Source organism: Stigmatopora argus, chromosome 1 (assembly GCF_051989625.1).
Source record: "Stigmatopora argus isolate UIUO_Sarg chromosome 1, RoL_Sarg_1.0, whole genome shotgun sequence".
Classification (NCBI taxonomy): domain Eukaryota; kingdom Metazoa; phylum Chordata; class Actinopteri; order Syngnathiformes; family Syngnathidae; genus Stigmatopora; species Stigmatopora argus.
The window spans coordinates 20,768,382-20,793,199 of NC_135387.1; the positions used below are offsets into that span (position 1 = coordinate 20,768,382).

Below are 24,818 nucleotides of genomic sequence, written 5' to 3' on the forward strand. Positions count from 1 at the left end.
GCATGTCGATAAGTTCACTTGATAAACATTACTCATTCTCGTGTTTAAAAAAAAAAGCAGCTCAACGATGGTATTCAGACATGTAGAGGAGTTTAATGACTTGAGTGGAATTGTTTGATTATTTCAATGTTGCAATAAGAGCAGGCTGGTAATTAAAGACTAGATATTTGGGAAGAGCTAGAGTTAAATATTTCGTTACTAGAGTGAACCAACTAATTCTCTGCTATTATGAAAAAACATTGACAAAGGTCAACAAGGTTTCATGTTGGTTTAGTTGTTCTTGTAGTGGACAGTGGTGAGACATCAGCATGGATTTTCCACACCGTCTGAAGGTCACTGACTGAAAGCAATCACCTTCCAGTAAACGGCTACAACACAAAAGCCATATTTATCTACTTCTGGGACAGCCCAGGATGATCAATATGCTTAATTGTTTTTACTGGAGAACTCATTCACATTGATACTTCAAATGTAAGATGATGGTAAACGAAAAGTTTGAAATGTGGGAGGGACGTAGTGGAAACACTAATGATTTATGAAATGAAAACACTGAGTAAATATTGTATGTTAGTCATGTTATTGGATGTGCTGTCCCATTACACAAGCATCAGTGGAGACTAATCTGTGATGCTTGGCGGACTTGCCAGATAGTAGAAACAGTACCTTCCGTTCCCAATCGACATAGTTTAACAGTAAGCAGAGCCAAGACACGCAGAGCAGAAACAGTGGATTTCTAAAAATGCAAATCCTGGCCAAAATATAATACATAGGGAGATGTCACACACACATTTCACCAATAAACAATCTTTGCTGAAACCACCTTGAGGTTCCACACGTGTAGACAGAGCATGTTTGGGGCTGTAGCTGCCAACGGATGAAGGATCTCCCTCCCAATTCACTTGTTATTGTGCTGTCTGGGTGACAAGTATACCTATAGAGTGAGTATTTATTTCCAGAATGTTTTGTTCCGTTTTCCTGCAATGATGAATGTTTCTTTTATAAATCCATCGCCAAGCCTTTCAAACCATAAACAATATTTCTCCAGCCCGGATTCCTTGTGCAGCAGTCTTGGGGAACCTTGAGATTTCCAAGCCCTGATTTAATGGCTCGTAATTCTTGAAAGGCCATCCTTCTTCACTCTCGGATGCTTGGATGCAGCCACCATGCTTGCCCTCTGCTCCCCTCAACATCCCCAGGACAGTCCCAACACAAGTTAAACCTACTCAGATGGAAACAGCATCAGGGGCCTTCTGGAACTGGCATCAGATGGTTTGCAAACGGTTGATAGCATTTGGGAGTTGTCGCACTAAGATAGATTTGCATAGTTTGGTTTGTGGCGGGCGGGCTAGAATCCAAATCAATAGACAAGTAAGTGTCTGCAAATATTTATGTTCGGAAGATTTCTACTGATCTAAAACAATAATACATCACGTTAATATGGGTGGAAACAGTGCGATTGTTTGTCTTTTCAATAACCATGCTCATACCATTCTAACAATCCCTCATTATAGAAATTAATAGACAAATGTGTTAAATCCATTACCCTTAAAACAGAAATGAAAGAAACGTAATATTTTTGATTTAAAATTATTAATAGTTATAGAAAAAAATACATTAAAAGTTATTAAGGGTCTGATGAAACCTTGTCTTGTCTCACAATGTGCTAACCAAAACCAGATAAATCCTGTTCATTAGAGGAAAAAATGCACAAACCTTGTCAGAATTACAAAAACTGCATTCAGTTTACTAGTGATTTAATTTATATCATCAATGTTGCTTTTATATGTCTTCATGAACTAGTCAAGTGCAAAAAAAACATGTTTCTTCTTATTGTTTATTCCTCTCCAAGCGTATTCATTTTTTTCTCCATCAATTACATTAAGTTGAACTAGTAATAAATGTCGGGAAAGATTATATTCGTCTTGTATTTTTTTTCCTATAACAAACACCAACATTTGTGTAAGAGTGTGTAGACTTTTTATATCTACCGTTTATCTGTTGATACGTTGAGTTGAGAATGTCCAATAAACATACAAAACGACAGTAAGCCAAGTAAAAGGCAGAAACAATTGCACATTAAAAAAGCAATCATTCGCCTGGTATCGCTAATTGTGTTCCATCCTCTCACGTTTAATCCCCAGTTCCTCGCTTTGGCCCTCATTAACAATGGATGAATTCATTAGAAGCCTTCATAGGATTTCTGCGTAGTGAGCCCAGGAGATTAAAAAAAAACACGCTTTTTCTCTGAACTTCTCCTTTCTTTTTTTAAGCTATCTCTTTCCTATTGTTCTCTTAATTGTATTGTTTGCTTGTTGTGTCGATAGCAGGATTAATTTCACAATAGATCAGGATTATTGACCTTCTCGTCAATGTGATTTCATTTCTGTACAGTGCTAATTATAGGGAACAAGCGAGAGCAAATTGTGTTGTAACTTGCCTCACTTGCTTGCCAATAAAACACAAGGAAAACAACATTAATTCTCTTTCAGATGGCCTTCCCTTCAGTGTAAAGTCAAACTTTGGATCAATAGTGCCATAGGACGCAATGAGCAACTCTTATATGCGGACGGTGACCTTATCTCAAAAACATTTGCCGTTTCTCACCCCCCTTTCCTTGCCCGTGCCAATTGTGTCACACTTGCTCCTTCCTGGATACCCCACCTTGTTTTGAAATAGGGACGGCACAGTTCATAAACAATTAACCGCCTGGATAAGTGATACACTCAAGCGCTAACGGCCCTGAAAAACAATGCGTTATAAATCCTGGTAATTAAGAAGAGAGAGCGAGGTAGAACAACATTTTAGAAAAATACTTTCTGGATGATCACAAAGTTGAACGTAAATTTTATTTATACATTTTTGTTCAAAGAAGGGAAGAAGAATGGTTTGTTCAATTTAGAATGTTACTATATTGCAAGGTGAGAAAAGTTGTAAGGGATGACCTTTGTTGTTTTTAAAGTTGGGTTGCTTTCAAAAGGTCTTGTTCAGTCCCGTTCTGCACCCTCCTGCAGTCCTCTAATGAACTGAAAGGTCAGAGTACTAATAAAACTATTATCAGAAATGAATCTCTCAGATGTGTTAATGCACTTTTAATTCCTGTTAGCAAATTTCATCCCCCAGCAGTTTGCTGCCCGCTAATGAGAAATAAAACGCTGCGCTCTGGGGAAGGGGGGCCGGGGACGGGTCGATGCTCTGGCTAGTCCACAGCATGAACACACTCGCGTGCACGTATACACACACACACACACACACACTAGCATAGCACCTTATACAAACCCTGAATGTGCTGGATGTTATTCACGGACTGAGGCCTGTTTTCAGCCCTGTGATTCTCAGGGTTAATTAAAGAGCACATTTCCATCTGTTCTCATTCAGTCTCAGCCCACTCGCTCCTCATCAAGCACAGAAGACACACAAACCTGCCGTCCCTTTGTTGCTCTTTGTCAGCAATAGAGGGCTGGAAAGTTTAACACAAGAGTGCTCCTACAAGAAAACAAGTCAAAAGTTGAGGACTTGATCTGGACTCTCACCTATCTTCCTTTGTGGCCTGACCATACACTTTTCCTGAGACCTCAAGGCCATAAAAAGATACAACGCCATTGATACTTGCACTGTATTTTAGAGGAGACCCATTACGGAAATGTTGTATAAGGTCTAAATTAATTCTTACTAGGCCAAGACAACTGAAAATGTAATGGTAAAATTTATCAAAGAGAATAAACTGAAGCGCTATTATTCAACTATGGCTTATATTCAAACATTAGAAAGACATTTTAATCAAAGCCATTTTTCCTAGTTCGCCTAATGCCTCAGAAGCCGCCATGCACATAATCGTTTAAATGCTGAAAAGGATGCATAATATTCTCCTAGTGAGCCACTCATGCACAGCCACACGAAACCGAACCAGTCAGCAGAAACATACACCAGTCAAGCTCAGTACACAGACGCCAAATTACATTAGGATGGGCATATTAAGGAGAAATTGCATCCTGTAAACTAGAAAAATTATTTACACACACACTAACACAGGAGCTGTTCACATAAACACACACATACACAAACCATTTTAACACGTCATGACAGTGAGAAGCAACACCCTGACAGACCAAATACACACGGCGTGGTGCTATTAGTGTGCATATTGTTTGTCTAAGACATCTGATAGCTGTGGCTAAAGAGCCTCAATCAGGTTAGAGGGGTAATCGGAACCCATTCAAGCTCAATGAACTGGGTTCACACAAAGCTAACAGTTCCAAAAGCAGTGTGCTGTCTGGATCATATTCCAGGAGCTAATGGGTCAAATACTGACTTTCACTTAATTGCATGATGAATTGTGTACTTTTAAATACAGTAGGTCTGGGTATGTAGTTGAATTCAACGCTATTTTTGTAGTATAAGAGAAGACAAAATAAGACCGTGATAAAACTTTTCAAATAATCTGTCTGCAAATTCTAAATCCTATATATAATGACTTTGTCCAATAATACTGGCGTAGTAATTTAGGGTCTCATCAGAGTTTTCAAGTTTGTGACGGCCAGAGCGGCGCACCAGCAAAAGTGATTCATGTTTTTGGTCGGGTCTACTGACAGGCTGGTTTCGATCCCCTGCTCAACATACTGCAGTGGCTGTAACAGCAACTGAGGGTGGCCCGACACCACGGACATCATCATATCTACTGAGGGAGTGTTGGGCAGCTGACGTATTGATCGACCCTTGGTTAGGAGATTTGATAGATTGACCTCGGGATGTTGGCTCTAAAAGGAAAAAGGAAGACAAAAAGAAAACAAACTGGGGGTGGCAAAGACATTTTTTACTTAATTCCTTCATTGCCTTTAACGCCAATAGGGGTCCAATCCATTTGATCGGGGCAGACTTGCGATAAATAATCATGTTGTAGAGCCATTGACAGCAACAGATGTCAAATCTCTTTGCAATAAATCCTCAGTCAGCACTCCTATTTCAAGTGGAATAATGGGCATCTACCTCGTAAATGGTGGCCAGTGTGTTTAAGCGGGTAAAGGTTTCAGTCACATATGTACACTTATTCATAGTTTTCAATTCAATAACATTGATAGTAATTATACTTAAATCTCTAAAATAATTAGCATAACAGTTTTTCCCGCTACCAAATCTTGATAGCAATTTTGCAACTGCACTCCAATTATATAATTGTATCCCTTCCATTAGGATTAGATATGTGCGTGGAAACACCTTTGCAACAAAACTGCTGGGAAAAAAAACTTAAAACTCACCAGACCATTGAGTTGATCTTAACCCTGAACCTCTTTGGGGATTCAGGGGCCAGGAAGGACCATGGAAGGAATGAGAACACTAACGATGGAGGAAACTGTGTCCACTCGGCTGGAGCCTGGGATGGCGCAGAAGAGTCTGTACCATTGTTCTGCCAAGGCAATGACAGGCAGTGATTTAAGGCCAGAGCTGCCAAAGAGCGTTCAGGGAAGGTTAGGAGCAGGGAAGGTCATGGGGAGGCTCCACGGGCGCCTTTCAACAATTCTACCAAAATTCCCCTACCTAAGAGACGGTCGAATGAATCATGGCTGACCCACCTCAAGACTAGAGTTGGGCCTTTTTTTCTCCATCCTTCCAGATTGCTCAATTCAACACTTGCACTCACTGGACAAAGATGACAAATCTGGTGTTTGTTTACCTAAAATGCTCTGGAGAAAGACCATGTTGAGCCAGAAAATGAGAAGACTTTGTAGTTTTTGCTGCTCTTTCTTGGCAAATTCGAAGCACTGGTCAACAGAAATGGGAAGTTCACCAGCAACAATTGTAATAATTTATTCTGAAAGAAATTCAAGTATTAGGGTTCAGACAGTGGCCTTCTCGCACCACACGACGAGAATCACATCGCATCCTGTTGCTTGTAACCGTGCGTGTTGTTGTGGTCAAAGATGAAAGGGCTAGAAAACAGGAGTCATTGTGAAGCATTTTGTGCCCCGGAACCCCCACCCCAAACACCAGCACTGTCCCCTCCATCTCCACTCCTCTTCCTCCCATCTCCTCTTGAAGACAAATGGGCCCAGGGCAGTGACAGAGTGCCTGCTCTACAAATCACTAGTGGCTGGTCTGCTCGTCCAGTGATTCCTTCTCACACCACCCCCACCTTCCAGCACCCCACCTCGCCCCTCCCTGTCCCTAGCCCCTCCATTAGTCATGTGTACACAGGCAGCAGCCAACCGCCATAATTAGACAAGGACAAATCACCAGCCATGAACAAGGACGGGGTTCAGACACTAAATAAGGCCCAGTTTCCATACCAACCATTGGGCAACAACTCGGGCTCAATGAGACAGAGGTGTTGGTCGGAGTAGCAGGTAGGTTCAACGGAACTTTCCGTTACCCCGTGCAATACTCTTGGCCTGCGTAACTACTTGTTTATTTCCACCTCATCTGAAGTTTGAGCCCAACTCTAACCCTTACTTCTTGAACTAAACCTCGAAAAAGTAGAGATAGAAAAAAAAACCCATCCCCTTATAGTACTGATTGCTGTCATTTTGTGATTAATCCCAATTATTACTTTTTGCAATAGGTCCAAATTGTAAGCGACCTCGCTACCATGAACCAAAGCCGGGTTTCCCCACATTTGTTTAATCAATCAATCATTAAATCCCTCTGTCCGCTATGCAGTGTCATTGCTAACAAACAACACTTGCCAGTTATGGCATTTTTACTTGACACGGGAAACTGGCTGTCAAACCTCTGAATACTGTAGCCATCCACACATCAAAATGCTGATGGATTGAATGCACAGCAGCGACCAAAGGCATCCAGGAACAACAGCAGCGGGCTAATGGAAATGACCAATTGGCGTGTTTTTGCGGTGTTATGCAAGGGATGATGAAAGATATAGTGATTACAAAATAGTGGTCAAGATGCCCCTTTTGCCATTAGTAACTCTGTTTACAACGAATCTTTGTTATGCCACATGATGTGATAATGAATAAATGAGAACAGGAAAGAAAACTGGCAGGGATTTTTCCCCCCTGTTACAGTATTTCTTTACTGTATGCTAGTCAGGAAACTGACTGGGAAAACACAGAAAAAGTGTTTTGCCATTGCCAGTAAAAATAAAAAAAAGTTTTACGTGGGCATCTGTACGGATAGAATCAAAAGATTCTTCGCAAAGAATTCCTCCTTTAGTTTTGCAACCTATTGAGATAATAATCCCATAAACAAGGTCGGGAACATTTTTGACAGAGAGAGCCATAAAAATCCATATTTTTAAATGTTATTCTTTGAGGCATAATCAAAATTTAAACGTAAAAATATATGAAAATGTTTGCATTTTTCGGGTACTAATTTCAACACATTTTAACGTACAAAAAGTCTGAATTCTTTTAACAACATTGTTCTACTTTTTCTTAGCATGGTTAAAGTTCGGTCGGTCCAGTTTTAAAGTCAAGTCCATGTGCCCTAATTCATGGCAGTTCTTGCTTTTACCAAGTTTGCTAAGGGTTACACTGTTACAGGGCCAGAGAACAAACTTCAATTCCGGTGAAGATGTTGCCTTGATCAACGAGCTCATCGATCCCTGACGGATTCCTACTCAGATATGTCTCATTTTATTAGTGGCTTTGGCCTTCTGCCACCCCATTTCTTCATGATCAATACCAGTACAGGGAGAGCCCATATTTTTCTCACTTTTAGTGCCTTAACACTGTTTAACCGAGTCACCTGATAAACGACAGGCCCTCCCCAAACACTGATTTCATATCGATTTCTCTCTCATTCAGCCATCCCTTCATTCGTCACTCTTCCATTGTTTTTATCTCCGGTTACCTCCATCAACATCTCACCCCAACCCCTCATGGATCCATGTTAAGTTAAACACTGAACTGCATTCTACCTTTTGACTACTGTAGTACAACACAGATACACAAGGCCTGAGAACGAAACATCATTTTAGTCTTGATGCTTTCAGATTCAGTAGTTTTACACTATATAGGAATATGGAATAATATATGCACATATATAAGCATTTGTCAAAAGCCGTGAACAAAGCAATTTGAGCGCAGGTTGATGGAGAAAAATTTGTTTTTTAATCGAGTCAATTACGCAGGGTTTATAATGGATTAAAATGGCATCCAATTGCAAAATTTTTAAAATCTAAAAAAAAAAACTTTTTTGAAGAACAGTTGCTTTATTAATGGAACATAAATCTCCACTGCAAGTAGTATTATACTCTAGATAACAAGTTTCGGTGCCAGTATGTTATGGAAATTATAAAGGGAAACGCATCCCAATGAGTATTTGAAAAACACTATAAGAAATAAGAAGATATTTTCACTTGACTGCATTCTCGTTATCTCCCTCTTACTCTTTCTCAGACTACATTATTGATGCAAAATTAAACCTCCCCCTTTCCTGCTTAGTCTGGCTTATCCACTCAGTTACCTCTTTATTGATCTCTCATCTAAGGTACTTGTGTAAATCCAGTCTCTTCCTCCTGGCCATTAATGCCATTAAATATGCGTCACCTTATCACCAGACACTTGGAAGACATCTGAATTGCTATGAACTGAGACCTAGATGCAGACATGGTTTTCCAATTTGCAAGGGGAAACTGTCAGCCGATTTAAGTTTTAGCCTGATATCCTAATATCACAACGACAATGTCATTAAAACTTCAGACTCTTAACGCTGGCAAAGGACTGGCGAGAACAATGATTGTGGCATGGGCTAGGCCAGGGATGTCAAACTCGTTTTTCGCCGAGGGCCACGTCGGCGTTTCGATTTAATCTGGCGGTCCCTAATGTCTTCCAACTAGGGTGCCAAAATTCATCGATCAATCATTTGACAGATTTTCCGATCACGCTGATTGATAGATCATTTTTGGACATTCAAATTAGTAAAAAAAATCAGCAATTATTGATTTAAATAGGGCAAACACAAGAAATATTTCCTACACCACACTAATCTTTATTTGAATTTGATCATTAATCAGAAAGTCGGCACTCATGATTTACTTTCTCGGGTTGCACGACATGATGCGGCGGGCCAGATTTTGCCCACGGGCCGCCACTTTGACACCTGTGGGCTAGACCAAGAACTAACCTCTACAGTGACAGTGTGTGCTGAATGTTGACTAGGGTCCATGAGCCAGTTCTGGTCCTACGTTAAAACCTATGTAAATGTGGGTTGGACAGTCCGCTGGGTCAGTGCAGACCCACATTGCTCTTTGCGATGAAAGGTGGACCTAAAAGCGGATAAGAGAGAATGGAACTACTAGTAATGCAAAGTTTATTGAATGGATCTTGGGGAGGGCAGCAGGTGCAAAGGCAGGCTGGCTCTTTTTGGCACGGGTCATATGTCAGGGCAGATAAAGTTTGGGAAACACTGATTTACGTGGCATGAAGTGTAAAATAAGAGTAAAATATGAGTGAGAACGTATTAAGAAATTGGCTAACAAGACCAGATACTTTTTATTAAACCCCTCACCCTTTAACAATGGGTTAAGTGGTAATCTGACATTTACAGCCCACCCTGACAAGTTAAAGTAGCACTAGATAGAGCGCGTGGAGAGAAGCTGACCGTGAAGTAGTGAGTGGGCAAGAGCAGATATTTTCTATTAACAGCAGAGAGAGGTTGTAAGGGTTGTGGGCCAGGAGAGAACAACCCCCAGCCCACTCATCCCTCTGCGCTGTTCTGGGATTGCAAATACAGAGAGCTTTGAGCACCAGCTAGCGGTAGTGGCGATTAACTGCCAAGACACTCCACACCAAACACATTAATCATGACCAGGGGAGTGTAAAATTCAATCGGCTCCTTCCATCCATTTCACGCGAAGCAGACTGAAGGCCGGCCTTGTAGTGCCTGAAAAAGGAAGGATGGGGGGGAGGGCAAGAAAAAAGAAAGAGGAGCTCTCTACACTTCATCAGAAGCCCTACTTCATAACAAATGGAGTGTCTCTCTGGCAGAGGAGTGCCATCAGAAACACGCGTTCTCTCTATCCATTTAATTCCGGCAGTGGAGGAAGGGTCAGGGAGGGAGCAGTGCTCTCAGCTCACCGCTTCCCCAGTCACACAGTAAACTACCTTTTAGGAATTGTTTCTCAATAAGAAATGATCAGTCCATTTATCTACACCAGGCGGGCCTGTCTCCTCACACAGACCTCCAATATTTTTCCTTTGACCTGATCAGGGCTATAAACTAGTCCGCGACACTTCCAATTTGTCACCCTCGGAGGCCTGTGCGAGTCCGAGGCTACTGATTGCATCGCTTCCAAATATAAAATGTGCTACAGAGATCCTAGAGATAGGATTGTTTGAAAATTATGCAGAGTTTCTGGCAATTTCAATCCATTTCCGGCTTTATCCTTTAATGTTCCATAACAGGGGTGTAATATCAGTGAATACTGAGCTTTGCCTTCAATTTTGTGCACCGGGTTTTGTCCAATCTACATTCGGCCAAACCATGTACGGATAAAATAGAAGATAGATTATTCTAAAATAAAATTCTTCTGTGACAAGATTCCACTTAACATCGCTGTTTCCTTTCAAAACAAGTACAAACTCGGGATCATTGCAAAGCAAAGTGGTTTTTTTTCCCCCCATCGGGGATTTTAAAGCAGGTTAAACATTATTTGATTTTGACGGAAGCACGTTAATGATTTTTGAGGGGTAAAGGGAAATATAACAAGCAACATTCAACCACCAAGTCACGTGGAGGATGTTTATCAGTGACACCTCCGGATGTCATTAAAAATATGATTACACAACTCTAATGGGCAACTGGGGTTGGCGGACAAAACGTAAAATTGTTGATTTATCTCCCATTACCTGTTGATGCTTTTTTGGCCACGTTGGTAGAAGATTAATTCAATTTCATCACAGAGCACACCACACACACCTGGGATCAAACCCTCGACCCCTTAACTGTGAGGCTGACGCGCTAACCACTCACCCTCCCCTAGTAAGCAACACATTTCTTCAAATGCGGAATGTGAATAACTGCAAAAAATGGGGGAATACTGTAGATCTTGCATATAAAATAAAGGTGGGGGTCACATTGAGTTTTACACTATCTACATTCGCTCAGCACATTATCCTCATGTTAAAAATAACCAACAGAAACCACCGGACAACAAATTTTCAAAAATTAATGCAAATCATATATGAAACCAAACAACAAAACAATGTAGTAATGAATAGCCATAAACAATCAGTGACCCCCCCCCCCCCCAAAAAAAAGACATCTGTAAAAAATATTAGACAGTATATTATACAGGATATTACAGAACATTGAATACAGGTACAGCCTACTGTTTTCCTTAAATACACAGCAATGATTACTATGTCTAGATTTCGGTCAATTGCTTTTCCTTCCTTGAAGAATTGCAGAGTTGGGAGGCAAAGGGGGGTTGGGTTGTGACGTCATCACGCAGATCATGACGCATGACGTCAAATCCAAAATGGCGCGTCCCCGTTCCACGATGAAATTTTGGAAGCCCGGTAAGTTCGTTTACACCAATGCAGTGCAGTGTATCGTTTTAATAACAATTTCGTCTACATATATACAAGTTGGTAATATAGTCGGATCTCGTGTGACTTTGCCGTCAAATAGAAATCTGCGCGATATCTGTAGCCGCCTTTCAATTTCAAACATGTCCTCAAAGTACAGCAGCGAATTAGATACGTTTGTTGGAAATGCACATTGCATGACAAGTATAGTTCCGTCCGTGCCCCGTGTGTGCAGGCTCCGAAGCACCCACGATCTCCGAGGAACGTGATCTGAACACGGAGATCGGCGGATCCACCGCCGTCTACAATCCATTCATTGCACTTTCCATCGAGAAGCAGAGACAGAAGCTACCAGTTTTCAAGGTGTCCACTAGTATCACTAGTATCAACACCTGACCTCACCTGCCTCTGTCTAACTGGGTGAAATCTGTCTTTCCAGCACAGAAACAACATCCTCTACTTGCTGGAAACCTATCAGACTGTCATTATAGTTGGGGAAACTGGTTGTGGGAAGACCACACAGATCCCTCAGGTAAGGTTTGCGCATGCAGCATGGTATTTGTCAACACCGCGATCGGTGGTTGAAAAGTGCAAAATATGTGTTTTCATTTCCTCCTGGCTGAGTACGCAGTTTGGACTTTTGAAGATGTACTCAAACGTGGGGTGCAAGTACTTTTGCCAAGTCTTGTAACATTGATGTCAGTCTGCTCGGCTCATCGTGGAGCTTTCTGTTTTAACTTAATGCCCTTCTGCCTCCCCAGTACCTGCTGGAGGTCGGCTGGGCCGCAGAAGGGAAGGTGATTGGCGTGACACAGCCTCGACGCGTCGCCGCTATCTCAGTGAGCAGCCTTTTCTGTGCCTTTCACTCAAGGAAAATCAGTGTAACATTCAAGGACATGGACGCTTCAAACACTTTTCCTTGATGTCAGGTGGCCGGTCGTGTTGCAGAAGAGAGAGGTGCCCGCTTAGGACATGAAGTCGGCTACACTATTCGATTTGACGACTGCTCTGACCCTCAAGCTACAAGGATCAAGGTATTGCCTGAGACACGCTGAACTGTTTAGTATCCATTTATTTCATGTACACCAGTATGTAAATAATGCAATTGTTCATCGTTTTATGTGTCACTGTTCTTCAGTTCCTTACAGATGGAATTTTAATAAGGGAAATGATGGCTGATCCCTTGCTCAAAAAATACAGGTAGAGGCATAAATCACATTGTGGTTTTAATAGCAGGTTGAAAGTTTTCTTTTCTGTCTTGCAGTGTGCTGATGCTGGATGAAGCTCATGAGAGAACCCTGTACACTGATATAGCCATTGGGCTTCTAAAGAAGGTATTGCAAAGTCGTGGTCTACATTGTAAACTGCGTACACAGTTATAAGGCAAGTTGTATTTTTGAGGATTCATTTTGCTCAAATCATCTTTTTCTTCTTCGGCAGATTCAGAAGAAACGTCCGGAACTGCGGCTGATTGTGGCCTCTGCCACTCTGGATGCCAAGGTAACTTTGTCATTAAGATCAAGTGATATGCTGAAGTGGCGGAATCAAAATGCAAGTCATTGTCCGGTCAAATCGCATTGTACTGACAGATGCGAAATAGGCCAGTCTTTAACATCAATCTGGGCTGTTCGTGTACGTAATTTAGTCAGACTGGGCTATGCGGTTCAGGCACAAAACTGCATCTCAGATGTTTGAGTGTATTGTGGGTTAAATTCCAAGCTGCACTACAGACTAAGAGGGAGTGTTAGAAAGGTTAGTGGGTAAACCATTCTCTACATGGGAGTGAATTGAAGGAAGCCAAACTTCCTAAGGTGGCTTCCTTAAAGGGTTGGTACAGAAGTAGACTGAAAAATGAACAGTGAGCTAACTCTATTGCTGCTCCATTTTTTTCTGCTATTTTTCTTCTTTTTCTTCTTTTCCTCCATTGCAAATTTCCCAGTTATCATGGTGCTTTGCATCAAATTGTGAATGAGCTCAGTCTTTCCATTCCAGTAAACCATTTTGTTGATAAGAGCTCCAAAGAAAAAAATCATTTGTTCTTCTTCCACCTATAGAAATTCCACGAGTTCTTCAACCAGAATGAATCCGGAGATCCCACCAGGGACACATGCGGCATTCTAAGTGTTGAGGGCCGCACCTTCCCGGTTGATATATTTTACACTCTCAGGTAAAGAAACACGCACGGTGAAACCTTCAAATGTGACTTTGCTCTGAAGTGTCTCTGCTTGGTCTTCAGTCCCGTACCAGATTACGTGAAGGCGACTGTGGAGACTGTGATGAAGATACACGAGGCAGAGGATAATGGGGATGTGCTGGCATTCCTTACCGGACAGGTTTGATGTTTATGATACCGTGGCACATTGAGTTACAAGTTACTGCTTTCATTATTCTTTTTCCACTGCAAATATGAGCAAAGGTTTTGTTAACCTGCAGCAATTTTCTTATCGACAATTTTCTAGTTTATTTTGGAGCGCTGATGGCATTTCCATTCTTTTCAATGGAAAGCCATGATTTGAAAGCATGTTTTGAGTTTCAAATCAGGTCGGGGAATAAATAAAACCTGCAACTCGATGCACCACTTTGTCACCATGATTTGGTTTGACAAAATCTGAATCACGTAGTATACATTTCCAGTTAGCTTTACCACTGTTCCTGCAGGAGGAAGTGGAGAAGGTGGTGTCCCTTTTACAAGACCAGGCCAGGTCTTTGTCAAGACAAGGCATGAGGAAACACCTGCGAATTTTGCCAATGTATTCCGGTTTACCTTACGCTGACCAGATGAAGGTTTTTGAGCGGGTGCCAGCCACAGTTCGCAAAGTAAGTAGTCTTCAAAACCACCGCTTGTTTGTCACCATTGCATTTGAGCAATTTTTAGTGATTGACATCATTCATGTCCTTCCTGTTTTCACAATGCAAAGTGATGTGTTTAGCTGTTTTCTGCTCTATCATCGAAAGGATTAGCAAATAGGCCAAAAACAACAAGAATTTTTAGGTGTGTATTATTAATGCATTTTACATCAAAATGTCTTTCAGGTAGTGGTGGCCACTAACATAGCCGAAACATCCATCACCATCAATGGGATTGTTTTCGTCATCGACTGTGCTTTCGTGAAGCTCCGTGCGTATAACCCCAACACTGGCATTGAGTCACTGGTGGTGACGCCCATCTCCAAGGCATCGGCAAGCCAGAGGGCAGGGAGGGCCGGCCGTAACCGCCCCGGGAAATGCTTTAGACTTTACACAGGTGTGTGTGCGGGTCTTAGCAGGAAAGATGAATTCAAGCAACTTAATTTTTTTTTTTCTCCCAGAGGAGGACTTTGAGAAACTGCCCCCCTCTACTGTGCCAGAGATGCAGCGCACCAACTTGGCCCCGGTCATCCTGCAGCTCAAAGCTTTAGGCATCGACAATGTGCTGCGATTCAGCTTCCTTTCGGTGAGTAGATCACTTCCCGTCCACAAGAAGGGGCACAGGGCTCTACAAGGAGAAATAAATCATTTCTCTAAATATAAATCCTGACCAGTAGGATGCATTGGTAATGAGTGTCTTGATTTGAATTGTTCAAAATAAGAGTTGTTACTTGAATGATTTAAGTTTTGTCTTAAGTTGATGAGCAAGAATTTGAGTTACATGTGCACCTCTGACTCACCACTAGATGGCTGTAGCAAACTTTGAAATATCTAGCCATTGTTAATCCACATTTTGTTTCCTTTTTAACAAAATCTGCATCGAATGACTCTGAAAGTAAAAAGTGAATGCATTGGTTACTGCCTATCTTTTGTGCTATCATTTTCCATGTTTGTGTATATTTTTAAAATTTTATTAGGAAGTGTTTTGAGGGACTCATGCTTGTCTTCAAATTCACATTTCAAGGCAACAGTTATTAACGACACAGATGTCTTTTTTTAATATTTCCACATGTGAAATACAGTTTGAACATGTTAATTAATAGTTGATAAGAACGCCTAAGTAAAATGAATATTTGGCATTTTATATCCCTTATCCTGAAATTATTGAGCTTGAAGCAACCTTATTTTTAATGTTATTTAATTTTTTTGTTTTATTTTATCTTCCCCACAGCCTCCTCCAGCTCAGTCGATGGTTCAGGCTCTAGAGCTTCTTTTCGCTCTCGGAGGTAAGAAATAAAAAGTGCAGGAGGATGCTATATTTCTTAATGGCCCTATCTGGAGTTCTTTCATTGTCCGTTTGCAGGTCTGGACAATTATGGACGTTTGACGGAGCCCATGGGGGTGCGGATGGCGGAGTTCCCACTTAGCCCCATGTTTGCTAAGATGCTTCTCGAGTCAGGCAACTTTGGCTGCTCCAAAGAAATTGTCACCATTGCAGCAATGATGCAGATTCAGAACATCTTTGTTGTACCCCCCAATCAGAAAAAAGCAGCGGTGAGGAGGATAAGAATAAAAAGCTTTATTAATAACGGCCAAAATCATTTCAGCAATCTCTCCGTGCAGGCCCGCCAGCACAGGAAGTTTGCTGTTGCCGAAGGGGATCATCTCACCATGCTGAATGTGTATGAGGCTTACGTAAAGGTGCAGTGAGCAAACATGTCTGTCTCCTTGGCGCAGAAGGGGGACTGAAAAGAGTTGTCGCATTTTTTTTGTGTTGGAAATGGCAGCACCAGAAGAGCTCCAAGTGGTGTCAGCAGCATTTTCTCAATTACAAAGGTCTGCAGCGTGCCCTGACTGTACGGGAGCAGCTGCGGCGTCTCATGACCAAGTTCAAGGTGGTGTGGACTTCCAGCGAAGGTACGTCGACTTCATTTTAACTACTCTCTTGTGAACTGCATATGGAAGCGCGGGTTTTTACCGCTTGCAACTAACAACTTGTTGTTTGCTCCCTCGCAGGAGATCCCGATGTGATCTTAAGGTGCATTGTGGCTGGCTTTTTCGCCAATGCGGCACGCTTTCACCACTCTGGTTCCTATCGGTAATTTTTTTTTTTTTTGGTGTTTCTTGAATGCCTTTCAGATTTTTCTCAGGGTGATTGGCTAAAATCACCTCGAGACAATCACGTGGCACACTTGATGATCTCTCATGACACATTACCACACAATGTTTTTGTATTTCTAAATAACATTTTTTTTTCTCCTCCGCCAGGACTTTACGGGACGATCGTGAACTTCACATCCACCCGAATTCTGTTTTGTATGGAGAGAAGCCACCCAAATGGTTAGCACATTTTTGTTCAATTGATTTTTTCTGTTCATTACCAAAAATATTTTCATTCTTGCTACTTTTTCTTGGGTTAGGTTTAGTGTGAATACGGTCAAATACAACATATACAGATCCAACACTATGTTTTTGTGGCAACAATTTCCTACCATAGGGTTGTCTTCAATGAAGTGTTGCAGACCAGCAAGTACTTCATGCGAGACGTGACTGCAGTGGAGTCCTCCTGGCTGGTTGAGTTGGCCCCTCACTTTTACAAGCAGGCTAAAGTAAGTCCAAAAAGTGTGGTGACACTGTCATTAACATTTCCTTATAATAATAATAATAATCGGACATAGGCCCTGTCGTCATCATCAACAACAAAAAAGCCTACTTGTCATCACACCCAGAAACTGCGTATGACGAAATTGGTGGTGCTTCTCCATAAGATGTGTTTACTCGGCAAAAGACCTAAATAAGTGATAGTTACGGACTTGTAATTTGGCATTCTGCTGTTATGGATACAGGTCACTTACCTCTCACTGTCTTTCACTTACCTTCAGTCAGCTAGTAGGAGGCAGATCACCACCCAAACATCTTTTCATATTACCTCAGAAGGAAATGTGTGTTGTGTTACCGCAAATTTAGAGTTCTGATGGATGTGGGGAAAAAAACTGTCCTTAAGCCTATTTGTCCGTACTTTGTGGGACCTATAGCGTCTGCCAGAGGGCAGCAGCTGGAACAGATTGTGACCAGGGTGATATGGGTCCCCTATGATGTTCCTGGCTCTGCTGAGGTAACGAGGGCTGGCAATGTCTTCCAGTGTAAGTTATAGTTAACATATCCTACTTTGGTGAAAAGATCCTGTTCATAATCATCCGTTCCCTTATGACATGTTTCATTTTTAGGTGTAGCAACCAGTCCATTAATGGAAGTTAGCTGTTCTTCTAAGTCTCAAATGGAATGTCATCATTCGGATGGAAGCATTTCACTTAAACATGTAATTTGGTAGTAATAATAGGAGTGATCCTACTTTGTGGTTTTTCGATTATCGCGGCCATGTCTGGTCTACATTATCCGCGATATTTGAGGAATGACTGTAAAATGGTAGAACATGGATGGGTACAATTTTACACGCTCACGTCTAATTAATCGTGTAAGTGAAAATGTTTGCAACTGAGTGAATTGAGTTTATCTGAAGACACTAACAGAACAACCTTTCTCTTTCAGCACGATTCTCTCGGGAGCAAGCGATCCCGAATCGTCTAAATCTCTTCTTCCTTGAGTCCTCTCCGTGTAAATAAATATCTCTTATTTATTAATCATGACCACATTGCTCAACTGTGACCATGCTCGTCAACACTTGCCTTTTGATGGTGATCTCCTTTCTATTAGATCAGCGTGTGGGCTATTGCTGATGAATGTGAGAACAGATAATAGTACTTGTACATAGTCAGAGAAGGCTCAGCTCCGGGGAATGCTTGCAGTCATACCTGGTTCTAGGCTTTTATTATTTTTTCAGAAGTTGTATTTTTTTAATTGCTGGGTACCAAATTATGAAAAACATTGAAATGTGAAGACATGCCTCAGTTTAAAACTTTTTTTAATCCAATTTTCTGTTCCCTCTCATAACCTAGGTGCCTTTAGAAATGTTACTTGTAGTATTACTTGCAGTTCATTTTTAATTCTTTAAAATGGTCTGCGATGACACTGTGAAAAGGCCCTCGTGACCTTTTTTGTGTAAGCATTTTACCTAAAACGGAGATTATTCAGTCTTTTTGCCGTTCAGTGCCAGTTACCTTCCTTCATCAATGTGTTATACGCATTTCATTCATCCAAATACACAAGCATTTGACCAGGAAAGCTGTGGAAACCAAACTGTGCTGTTTGTGGACAAGTGACTTAAAATGGCGTTTACATGCTTTCGATGCAAAATGACTAGCATTTATGATCCTTTTCATTTTCTGTTAGCTGTCAGAATTTGCTCAAATTGGTCAAATTTGTCAGATACATTAGCAATGCAGTGTGTAGCTCAATGAATAGACCTGGCATAGTTTAACTACAAATTACAGGTTAGTAGTACATGTGCACTTAAAAATGTATTTTGTATTTAGTTTTTCCCCAGTTCAACTAAGATACAATTTTGCCATGACATCCAATTTTGAATTTTAGACAAGTATGCATGATTTCTTGTCCCACTACTCTAGGGTCCATTTATCTAATGACAGAAGCACAACATACGTTAGATGGCAAAGCAGCTGTTGCACGTGAAATGGTCTGCTGCGTATACATAGAACCAATGCTGGTATAAATAATGCTATCTGCCATTTCTTGACATTCTCCAATAAAATCTCAATACATGAATCACGCAGCAAGTGTCCGTTCTTTCGTGTTACCGTTGGGCAGGTGGACGATATTTAGGTCATCTGCTTGGTGTCACTGTTGGTTGTCAACAACCCCTATGTGACAATAAAATTAACATTGTCTTTTAGTTGTTGATATTTTGACCCCAAGCAAAATAAAATGCCAAAAATAATAATAATCGCAAAACATGAAAACCTGTGGGGAAAAAATGTGAAAAACAGGTTTTTACTGTAAATAATATACCTGCAGTACTCTCCCGTTGTTCGCTGTGCCGCGCACAATCCGAAAAACGCAAAAAGATCACATGCATATGTACACTTCATTTCCTAGTAGTATGTACTTTTACTTTGAAACAAAACTGATTTAATCAAATTACATTTATAATTTACACACAATTTTGTAAATAATATAACCATGAGTATATTGACAATTATATTTCAGTCGTCTTTAAAAAAAATACAGGTCAATTATATACGGTAAATACTTTTCAGTTCCTTTCTGTAAAAAATTTGGGCACACAATCTTTTCAAAATGGAGGTTAAATTCACCCCATCTTTAATGATTCCCAAAAAGATTTGATCAGAAAACACAAGGCTAACATTATCATGACAACTTTGCAATAAAAGTGAGAAGAAAAATTCTCAACTATAATACTGAGCAAAGTCACATTCTATAAAATATTGGTACTGTATATTGATTGGGACTGGCATGACATGTTCATTAAACAGAATTTAAATCAAACCTCTTCTGGTAGCTACATTAAATTATTTCTACTGTCCTTGACAAGTGACATAATTAAATATACCAACAAGCTTACATCTTTGAACAGTTTCCTCTTTTGGACCGACAATTTGTGGTTCACGGTAAATACTCTAATATTTTTAGATGTGGGCTTGTACAATATGTTTGAGTAGGTCATGTTACAAAAATATTAATATGCATCCACATTCTTTGCTAAAATTTTAAGACAAAACATTTTTAAAAAATCATCGCCAAAAAATTGCTAACGCAATACGGGGTGTGTCAAAAAAAAAAAAAGAATTCCTGAACTGGTGGGACAAAGACTAACATCTTGTGCTGGAGCAAGCAATAAACCCTGCACTTTGTAATTTTTTACCCACTTTTTTTTAATTTTAGGTTGTCTTTTAGAAGACCCGTTTTTAAGATGTGTACAATGTCAAGCTGGAAGGTCAGGGAATATCTTTGCAGGAAGACAAGAAAGTTTTCTTCAAAAGGTGAAAGGGTTTTGCTTGTATATGAAGTATAGCCTTCCTGAAACTGGCCCTGAAACCTTTTTGACACACTTCGTAGGACAAATAACCACTTTTTCAACATTAATGTGTCTGACTGGTGTGATTTATCCTGTAAGAAACTAAAAGTATCAATCACACTCAACCATCCTGTGGAAAATCAAATGTATTGTCTGGATCTTGAAACTTACGGGGCAAGATCAGCACAGATGACCATACGTGTGTTTTCCAGTAGAAAACGTGGACAAAAAGCACAGCGTAAAATGATCAATTTTCTATCAGGTATTTGATTCATTAGAAATTCAAAACAGATCCATTGTAATTTTGCGTTTAGTGTTACGTCAGACAAGGTGGCAATGACTTAAGGGAAAGGAAGAATGACAATTGCAAAGGATCGGACCTGTACAAAGCAACCCAGCAATAAAGAAGTGATTTCAATTTGTCCATCTTCAAACACCTATTCCCATTTTCCAGCGCACTGAGGAGTCATGCTGTTTGTGGGCATGTCAGCACACTTGAGGTTTCTGCTTCTTGACACAAATGTTTGTATAAAGTGTCCAGTGGAATCCTTTCAGTCAAAGTGTAGAGCTGTGTAAAAGATTATCCACACCACCTGGGAAAGACAAACAGTCATAGAATTGAACAAATTATGAATCAAATCTTCACTAGGATTTTCTTTTAAGACTAACGATTTATATAGTGATCGTTTAACACTGGATTTTGGCGCCCACGATGCTTCTAATGTTTTTTTTTTCTTTTAAAGAAAATGCATCTAACCGTTTGAAAATCCCTTCATTTGCTTTTTGTTATTGGTCTTCAAAGTATACATGTAGAAAAGAGAAAGATTACAGCATGAATGGAAAGTGACACTAACATTTGTGAGAAGTATTTATCTTAAACTTTAGATAATTTGTTGTTGTTAGTATTAAAATGCATGTTTGGGTGTGAGAGCTCCATTCAAGTCAAGATAAACAAAAATAAACCGTAATTGTGGTGTAAATCTGATAAGCTCATTAAGAGATACACACAAAGCCATCTAAACTAAGTTTTTTGTTGTTATTTGTACTTTTCAAAATTTAGACATCAATATTTTCACTTTTATCTCAAATAAATACTGCTTACAACATAAGCCTCCTTGACTAGCACTAGTCAGAATGCTTTCACTACCCAACAGTAGTTCTGCTTTCAAAATCTAATCAGACTCTATTACCTTTACCATTAGTAGCGTGCATTTTTTTCCACAATTTATAATCAAATATTCCCCCACCAGAAAGAGAGCAAAAGATGTCATGAAGCCTTCTTTGGTGAGCTCCCACGTTCCACCGTACTCCTCTTCATCAATCTGCTGAAAACTGCTGAAGTATACGTATAGGACACCAGCGTTGATGATGCAGAATCTACCGGAGGAAAAACATGAAAAGAAAATGAGTCGTTTGAAAACCTGGACTGTAGTCAAAAGTAGAATTGGGCTTACATGGCTATTCCCAGAAATCCTTTCAGGGGGGCGATACCCCAGATGACTCCAAGGATTATTGCAATTATTTGCCGGAGCCAGTAAATCACATCTAGAAATTCGTCCTGGAATATAAAAAAAAAAAAAAAAAAAAGGATCACAATTGGTGACATGACTCATAAATCAATATGTTCCTATGTAAATAACATTTATGGGTTAATTGTAGTGGATATTGAACAATACTTTTGCAGTAAATCATACATTTGACCTGGCATAGTGAGATGACTCACAAATCGCAGATTCTCAGATTACAAAAAAAAGCAGAAATGTTTGACCAAGTGTTTTTTTTTCATCTAATCATTAACAATTCTTGTCTATGTAAATTTCCATCATTCTGAAATATAAGCATTGTAAAGTGTGTAAACATGATGTTCACTAAAAGTTACTCCAAAAAGACGTCAGATATAATCTTAACATAGCATAAAATTGGTTGATTTAAAGATGAACTCATGGATAACTGTACAAAGATGACGATGTCCTTTAGATAATTCCTTCCCCATTTTAATAACAGCACATTGTTGAGCAGTGTGTAAAAATTATGCAAAATAATTGTAGCATAGTTCATTCAATGAATGGCTTCGGATTGACCTACTGTCCATTTTATGACAAATTACAGTAGTACTTATTTTCGGGCCTCACTCCACATGCTGCTTGTAAATCAGTTTATCTTAACTCTTTCAGTGCCAATGACGATTATAGACGTCTAAATCATGTAGGGTTTTCCATCCTTCAGCTGTGAATTTAAATTAGTTTGTCACTAGATGTCGCTGCCTTTATTAAAAATGTTTTTAAGTTATGTTCAAAAGTATCTTAAGTTATGTGTTGTTGTTTTTTTTTGCTGCGTTCATTCACATATCACCTTTGTACATTTTTTGAAAATAATTGTTACTTTATTGAGGAACTGTGTCCAGTAGAATTTCATTTTGGAGATTGCTGAATTGAAATTCAGGATTTTTTTTTGTTTGTCAGTGGAGAAGAAAAGGTTCATGCAAATGTCAAAGTGAAATAAAAAACAAAAAACGATTGCTTCGATTATCCTAAAATAAGTATGCAATTAGAACATTCAGAACAGTTTTAGATTGCCCTTTGGTTGAATCATTTTATCAGATCGCAGATCGTATTTTGATGCAAAGAACAGACATGTTTTTTATGATTTAAATGGTGCTGACCTTCTCCTCCCAAACTGCATTACTGTTGAACGCTTTGCTCCATGTGGATTGTTTTACACCCCCATTCATTAGATGACTTTCTTCTTTCCGCTTTAGGCTGCTCGTCATTTCTTTTCTTTTCTTTGAGACCACGTGCGTTAAAAAAAACAGTATAGCAACTAAAAGTCTACGTAAGTATCCGACGGCGACTAAACGGAATCCTTGTCGTAATGTATAAATCGTATTGCGGGTTAAGACGGTGTGCTGATCTGACAGATTTCAGACGCTAGCGTTTGAGATCCCATTGAGCATGCGCAAAACAGTTTGACCCCTGTCAACAATAGCCAATCAGAGACTGCGACGTCCACACGTTTTTGCTGCCACAAGCGCTCGTGGAAAATGCAGCGACGTTTAGTGGGCGTTCATTGTAACTACATCCCGATTCTCAAGATATACTACTATCAGTTTACTCAACAGTGTCACGTCACCTTGTAGTAATTGAATGGATACTTATCTTTTTTTTAAATATATATATGTAAAGTCTCACTTCTTCAGATACAACTCCTAGCAGTTGTTTTTATACTTGAACCAATACAAATATTAAATCTGTACTTAGACTCTAATGACACCAAGACTCTTCTACCAGATTTAAATGTAGCACAGTGTTCCAGAAATATACTACTACGTAGTTAAATCTAGTGGTGGTAGTAAGTAGTGCAACTTCAGGATCTGGATTCTGAAGAAGGTTCATCATCAGTACATGGTCTAAAGCTGGAGCTCACTTTGGTTATGCAGAAGGAACTCAATTGAAAATTGATAAGTCAACGTGTGAATTTGTGTATATTTATAATTTTGTGTACATCCCAGACTGGTCGCCAGTCAGCTCAAGGGCACACAGAGAGACAGATGACCATTCACACTCACAATCAAACCACCACCAGTTGGAATCAAGTCTGTGTCTGCCCGCACCAAAGTCAGCCTAGTGAACCACTACACCATCAGGCGAATGAGGGTTGAGAGGTGGACAGTTGGGTGCTGTTGTAGCATTCACATGCTCTTTGAGATGAGATTCTTCACACACCATCCCACTTTATTTTTAGCCCCTCGACCACCGGGGGCCCCAACAGCATCCCCAGCAAACTCCGCCCCTGGTGTAGGGAATATTGAGTGTGTGATTAAATGTGTGTAAATATTAGAATTTCCTTATACTGTGTTTACCCATCGATTTGGATAGACAATAATTTGAATACTGTCTTTAACCAAAAATAAATTTGGGCTGAACTTTTAATTAATTTGAATAATTTTCACATTGCAGCTTTTGCCAGGATTTGACAGCAAACCTACCAAAGTGCAAAGATTATTTAATCATTGGACAAAACGGCCTGGGCGGGTTAACATTGTATACGGGATATTTGGCGAATAAGAGGGTAAAAAGCGAATAAAACTGTAAGGCTCTTATTCGGTTTCTAGCAATGTTCCCTCTAATTTTTTGTTTGTCTGGGCAGAAAGACAACCTCCCTGAGCACACTGAATACCAGTGTGAGCAACATCATCATTGCTTGCTATGGGCACACACCAGTATCACACCTCCCATAAGCAGGTGTATGTCTACTACACATAAATGATTTAGTAATAATAAAATGTAATGATTAATATCTATGAATGGATGGCCCGGCGGATGAGTGGTTTGCGCGTCGGCCTCACAGCTAAAATAAAAAAATAAAGAAATAAATACAAATTTAAAAAATGAGGATTTTATTTTGTGCGCTCCATATGATTTGCTGTGCGCAGAGAAGACGAGAGTAGTGCGCAATTGCGCACGCGCGCAGCTTAGAGGGAACATTGGTTTCTAGATACATTTTATGTGTGGATTTTAATTTTGTCTGCCATTGAT

General features: G+C 40.1%; 2 protein-coding genes across 2 annotated transcripts; one reads left to right on the top strand and one right to left on the bottom strand.

Annotated features, from left to right (window-relative positions):
- Nucleotides 1–11,336: 11,336 nt before the first annotated feature.
- Nucleotides 11,337–19,020, top strand: dhx35 (DEAH-box helicase 35). The gene is made up of 21 exons (XM_077608326.1): nt 11,337–11,474; nt 11,719–11,846; nt 11,923–12,015; nt 12,245–12,322; nt 12,413–12,517; nt 12,622–12,683; nt 12,748–12,817; nt 12,924–12,983; nt 13,538–13,650; nt 13,720–13,816; nt 14,142–14,300; nt 14,517–14,727; nt 14,792–14,916; nt 15,562–15,616; nt 15,694–15,884; nt 15,954–16,031; nt 16,118–16,247; nt 16,347–16,428; nt 16,599–16,670; nt 16,828–16,939; nt 17,880–19,020. The coding sequence occupies exons 1-21, from the start codon at nt 11,411–11,413 to the stop codon at nt 17,916–17,918; spliced, it is 2,124 nt and encodes a 707-aa protein (XP_077464452.1). The 5' UTR covers nt 11,337–11,410; the 3' UTR covers nt 17,919–19,020.
- A 516-nt stretch (nt 19,021–19,536) lies between these two features.
- On the bottom strand, nt 19,537–23,324 carry rab5if (RAB5 interacting factor). The gene is made up of 4 exons (XM_077615384.1): nt 22,946–23,324; nt 21,738–21,841; nt 21,531–21,660; nt 19,537–20,876 (listed from the first exon to the last, which is right to left on the bottom strand). Exons 1-4 carry the CDS (start codon nt 23,051–23,053, stop codon nt 20,835–20,837), a joined length of 384 nt encoding a protein of 127 aa, XP_077471510.1. The 5' UTR covers nt 23,054–23,324; the 3' UTR covers nt 19,537–20,834.
- Nucleotides 23,325–24,818: the final 1,494 nt, after the last annotated feature.

Bases quoted from the DNA above. Each gene is read 5' to 3' on its own strand.
- rab5if (XM_077615384.1), bottom strand. From the start codon at position 23,053: ATGACGAGCAGCCTAAAGCGGAAAGAAGAAAGTCATCTAATGAATGGG. The intron at 21,842-22,945 runs GTCAGCACCATT...TTTATATTCCAG, and splicing joins ATGCAGTTTGGGAGGAGAAG to GACGAATTTCTAGATGTGAT. The intron at 21,661-21,737 runs GTAAGCCCAATT...TTCCTCCGGTAG, and splicing joins GGATTTCTGGGAATAGCCAT to ATTCTGCATCATCAACGCTG.
- dhx35 (XM_077608326.1), top strand. From the start codon at position 11,411: ATGACGCATGACGTCAAATCCAAAATGGCGCGTCCCCGTTCCACGATG. The intron at 11,847-11,922 runs GTGTCCACTAGT...CTGTCTTTCCAG, and splicing joins AGAAGCTACCAGTTTTCAAG to CACAGAAACAACATCCTCTA. The intron at 16,671-16,827 runs GTTAGCACATTT...TTCCTACCATAG, and splicing joins GGAGAGAAGCCACCCAAATG to GGTTGTCTTCAATGAAGTGT.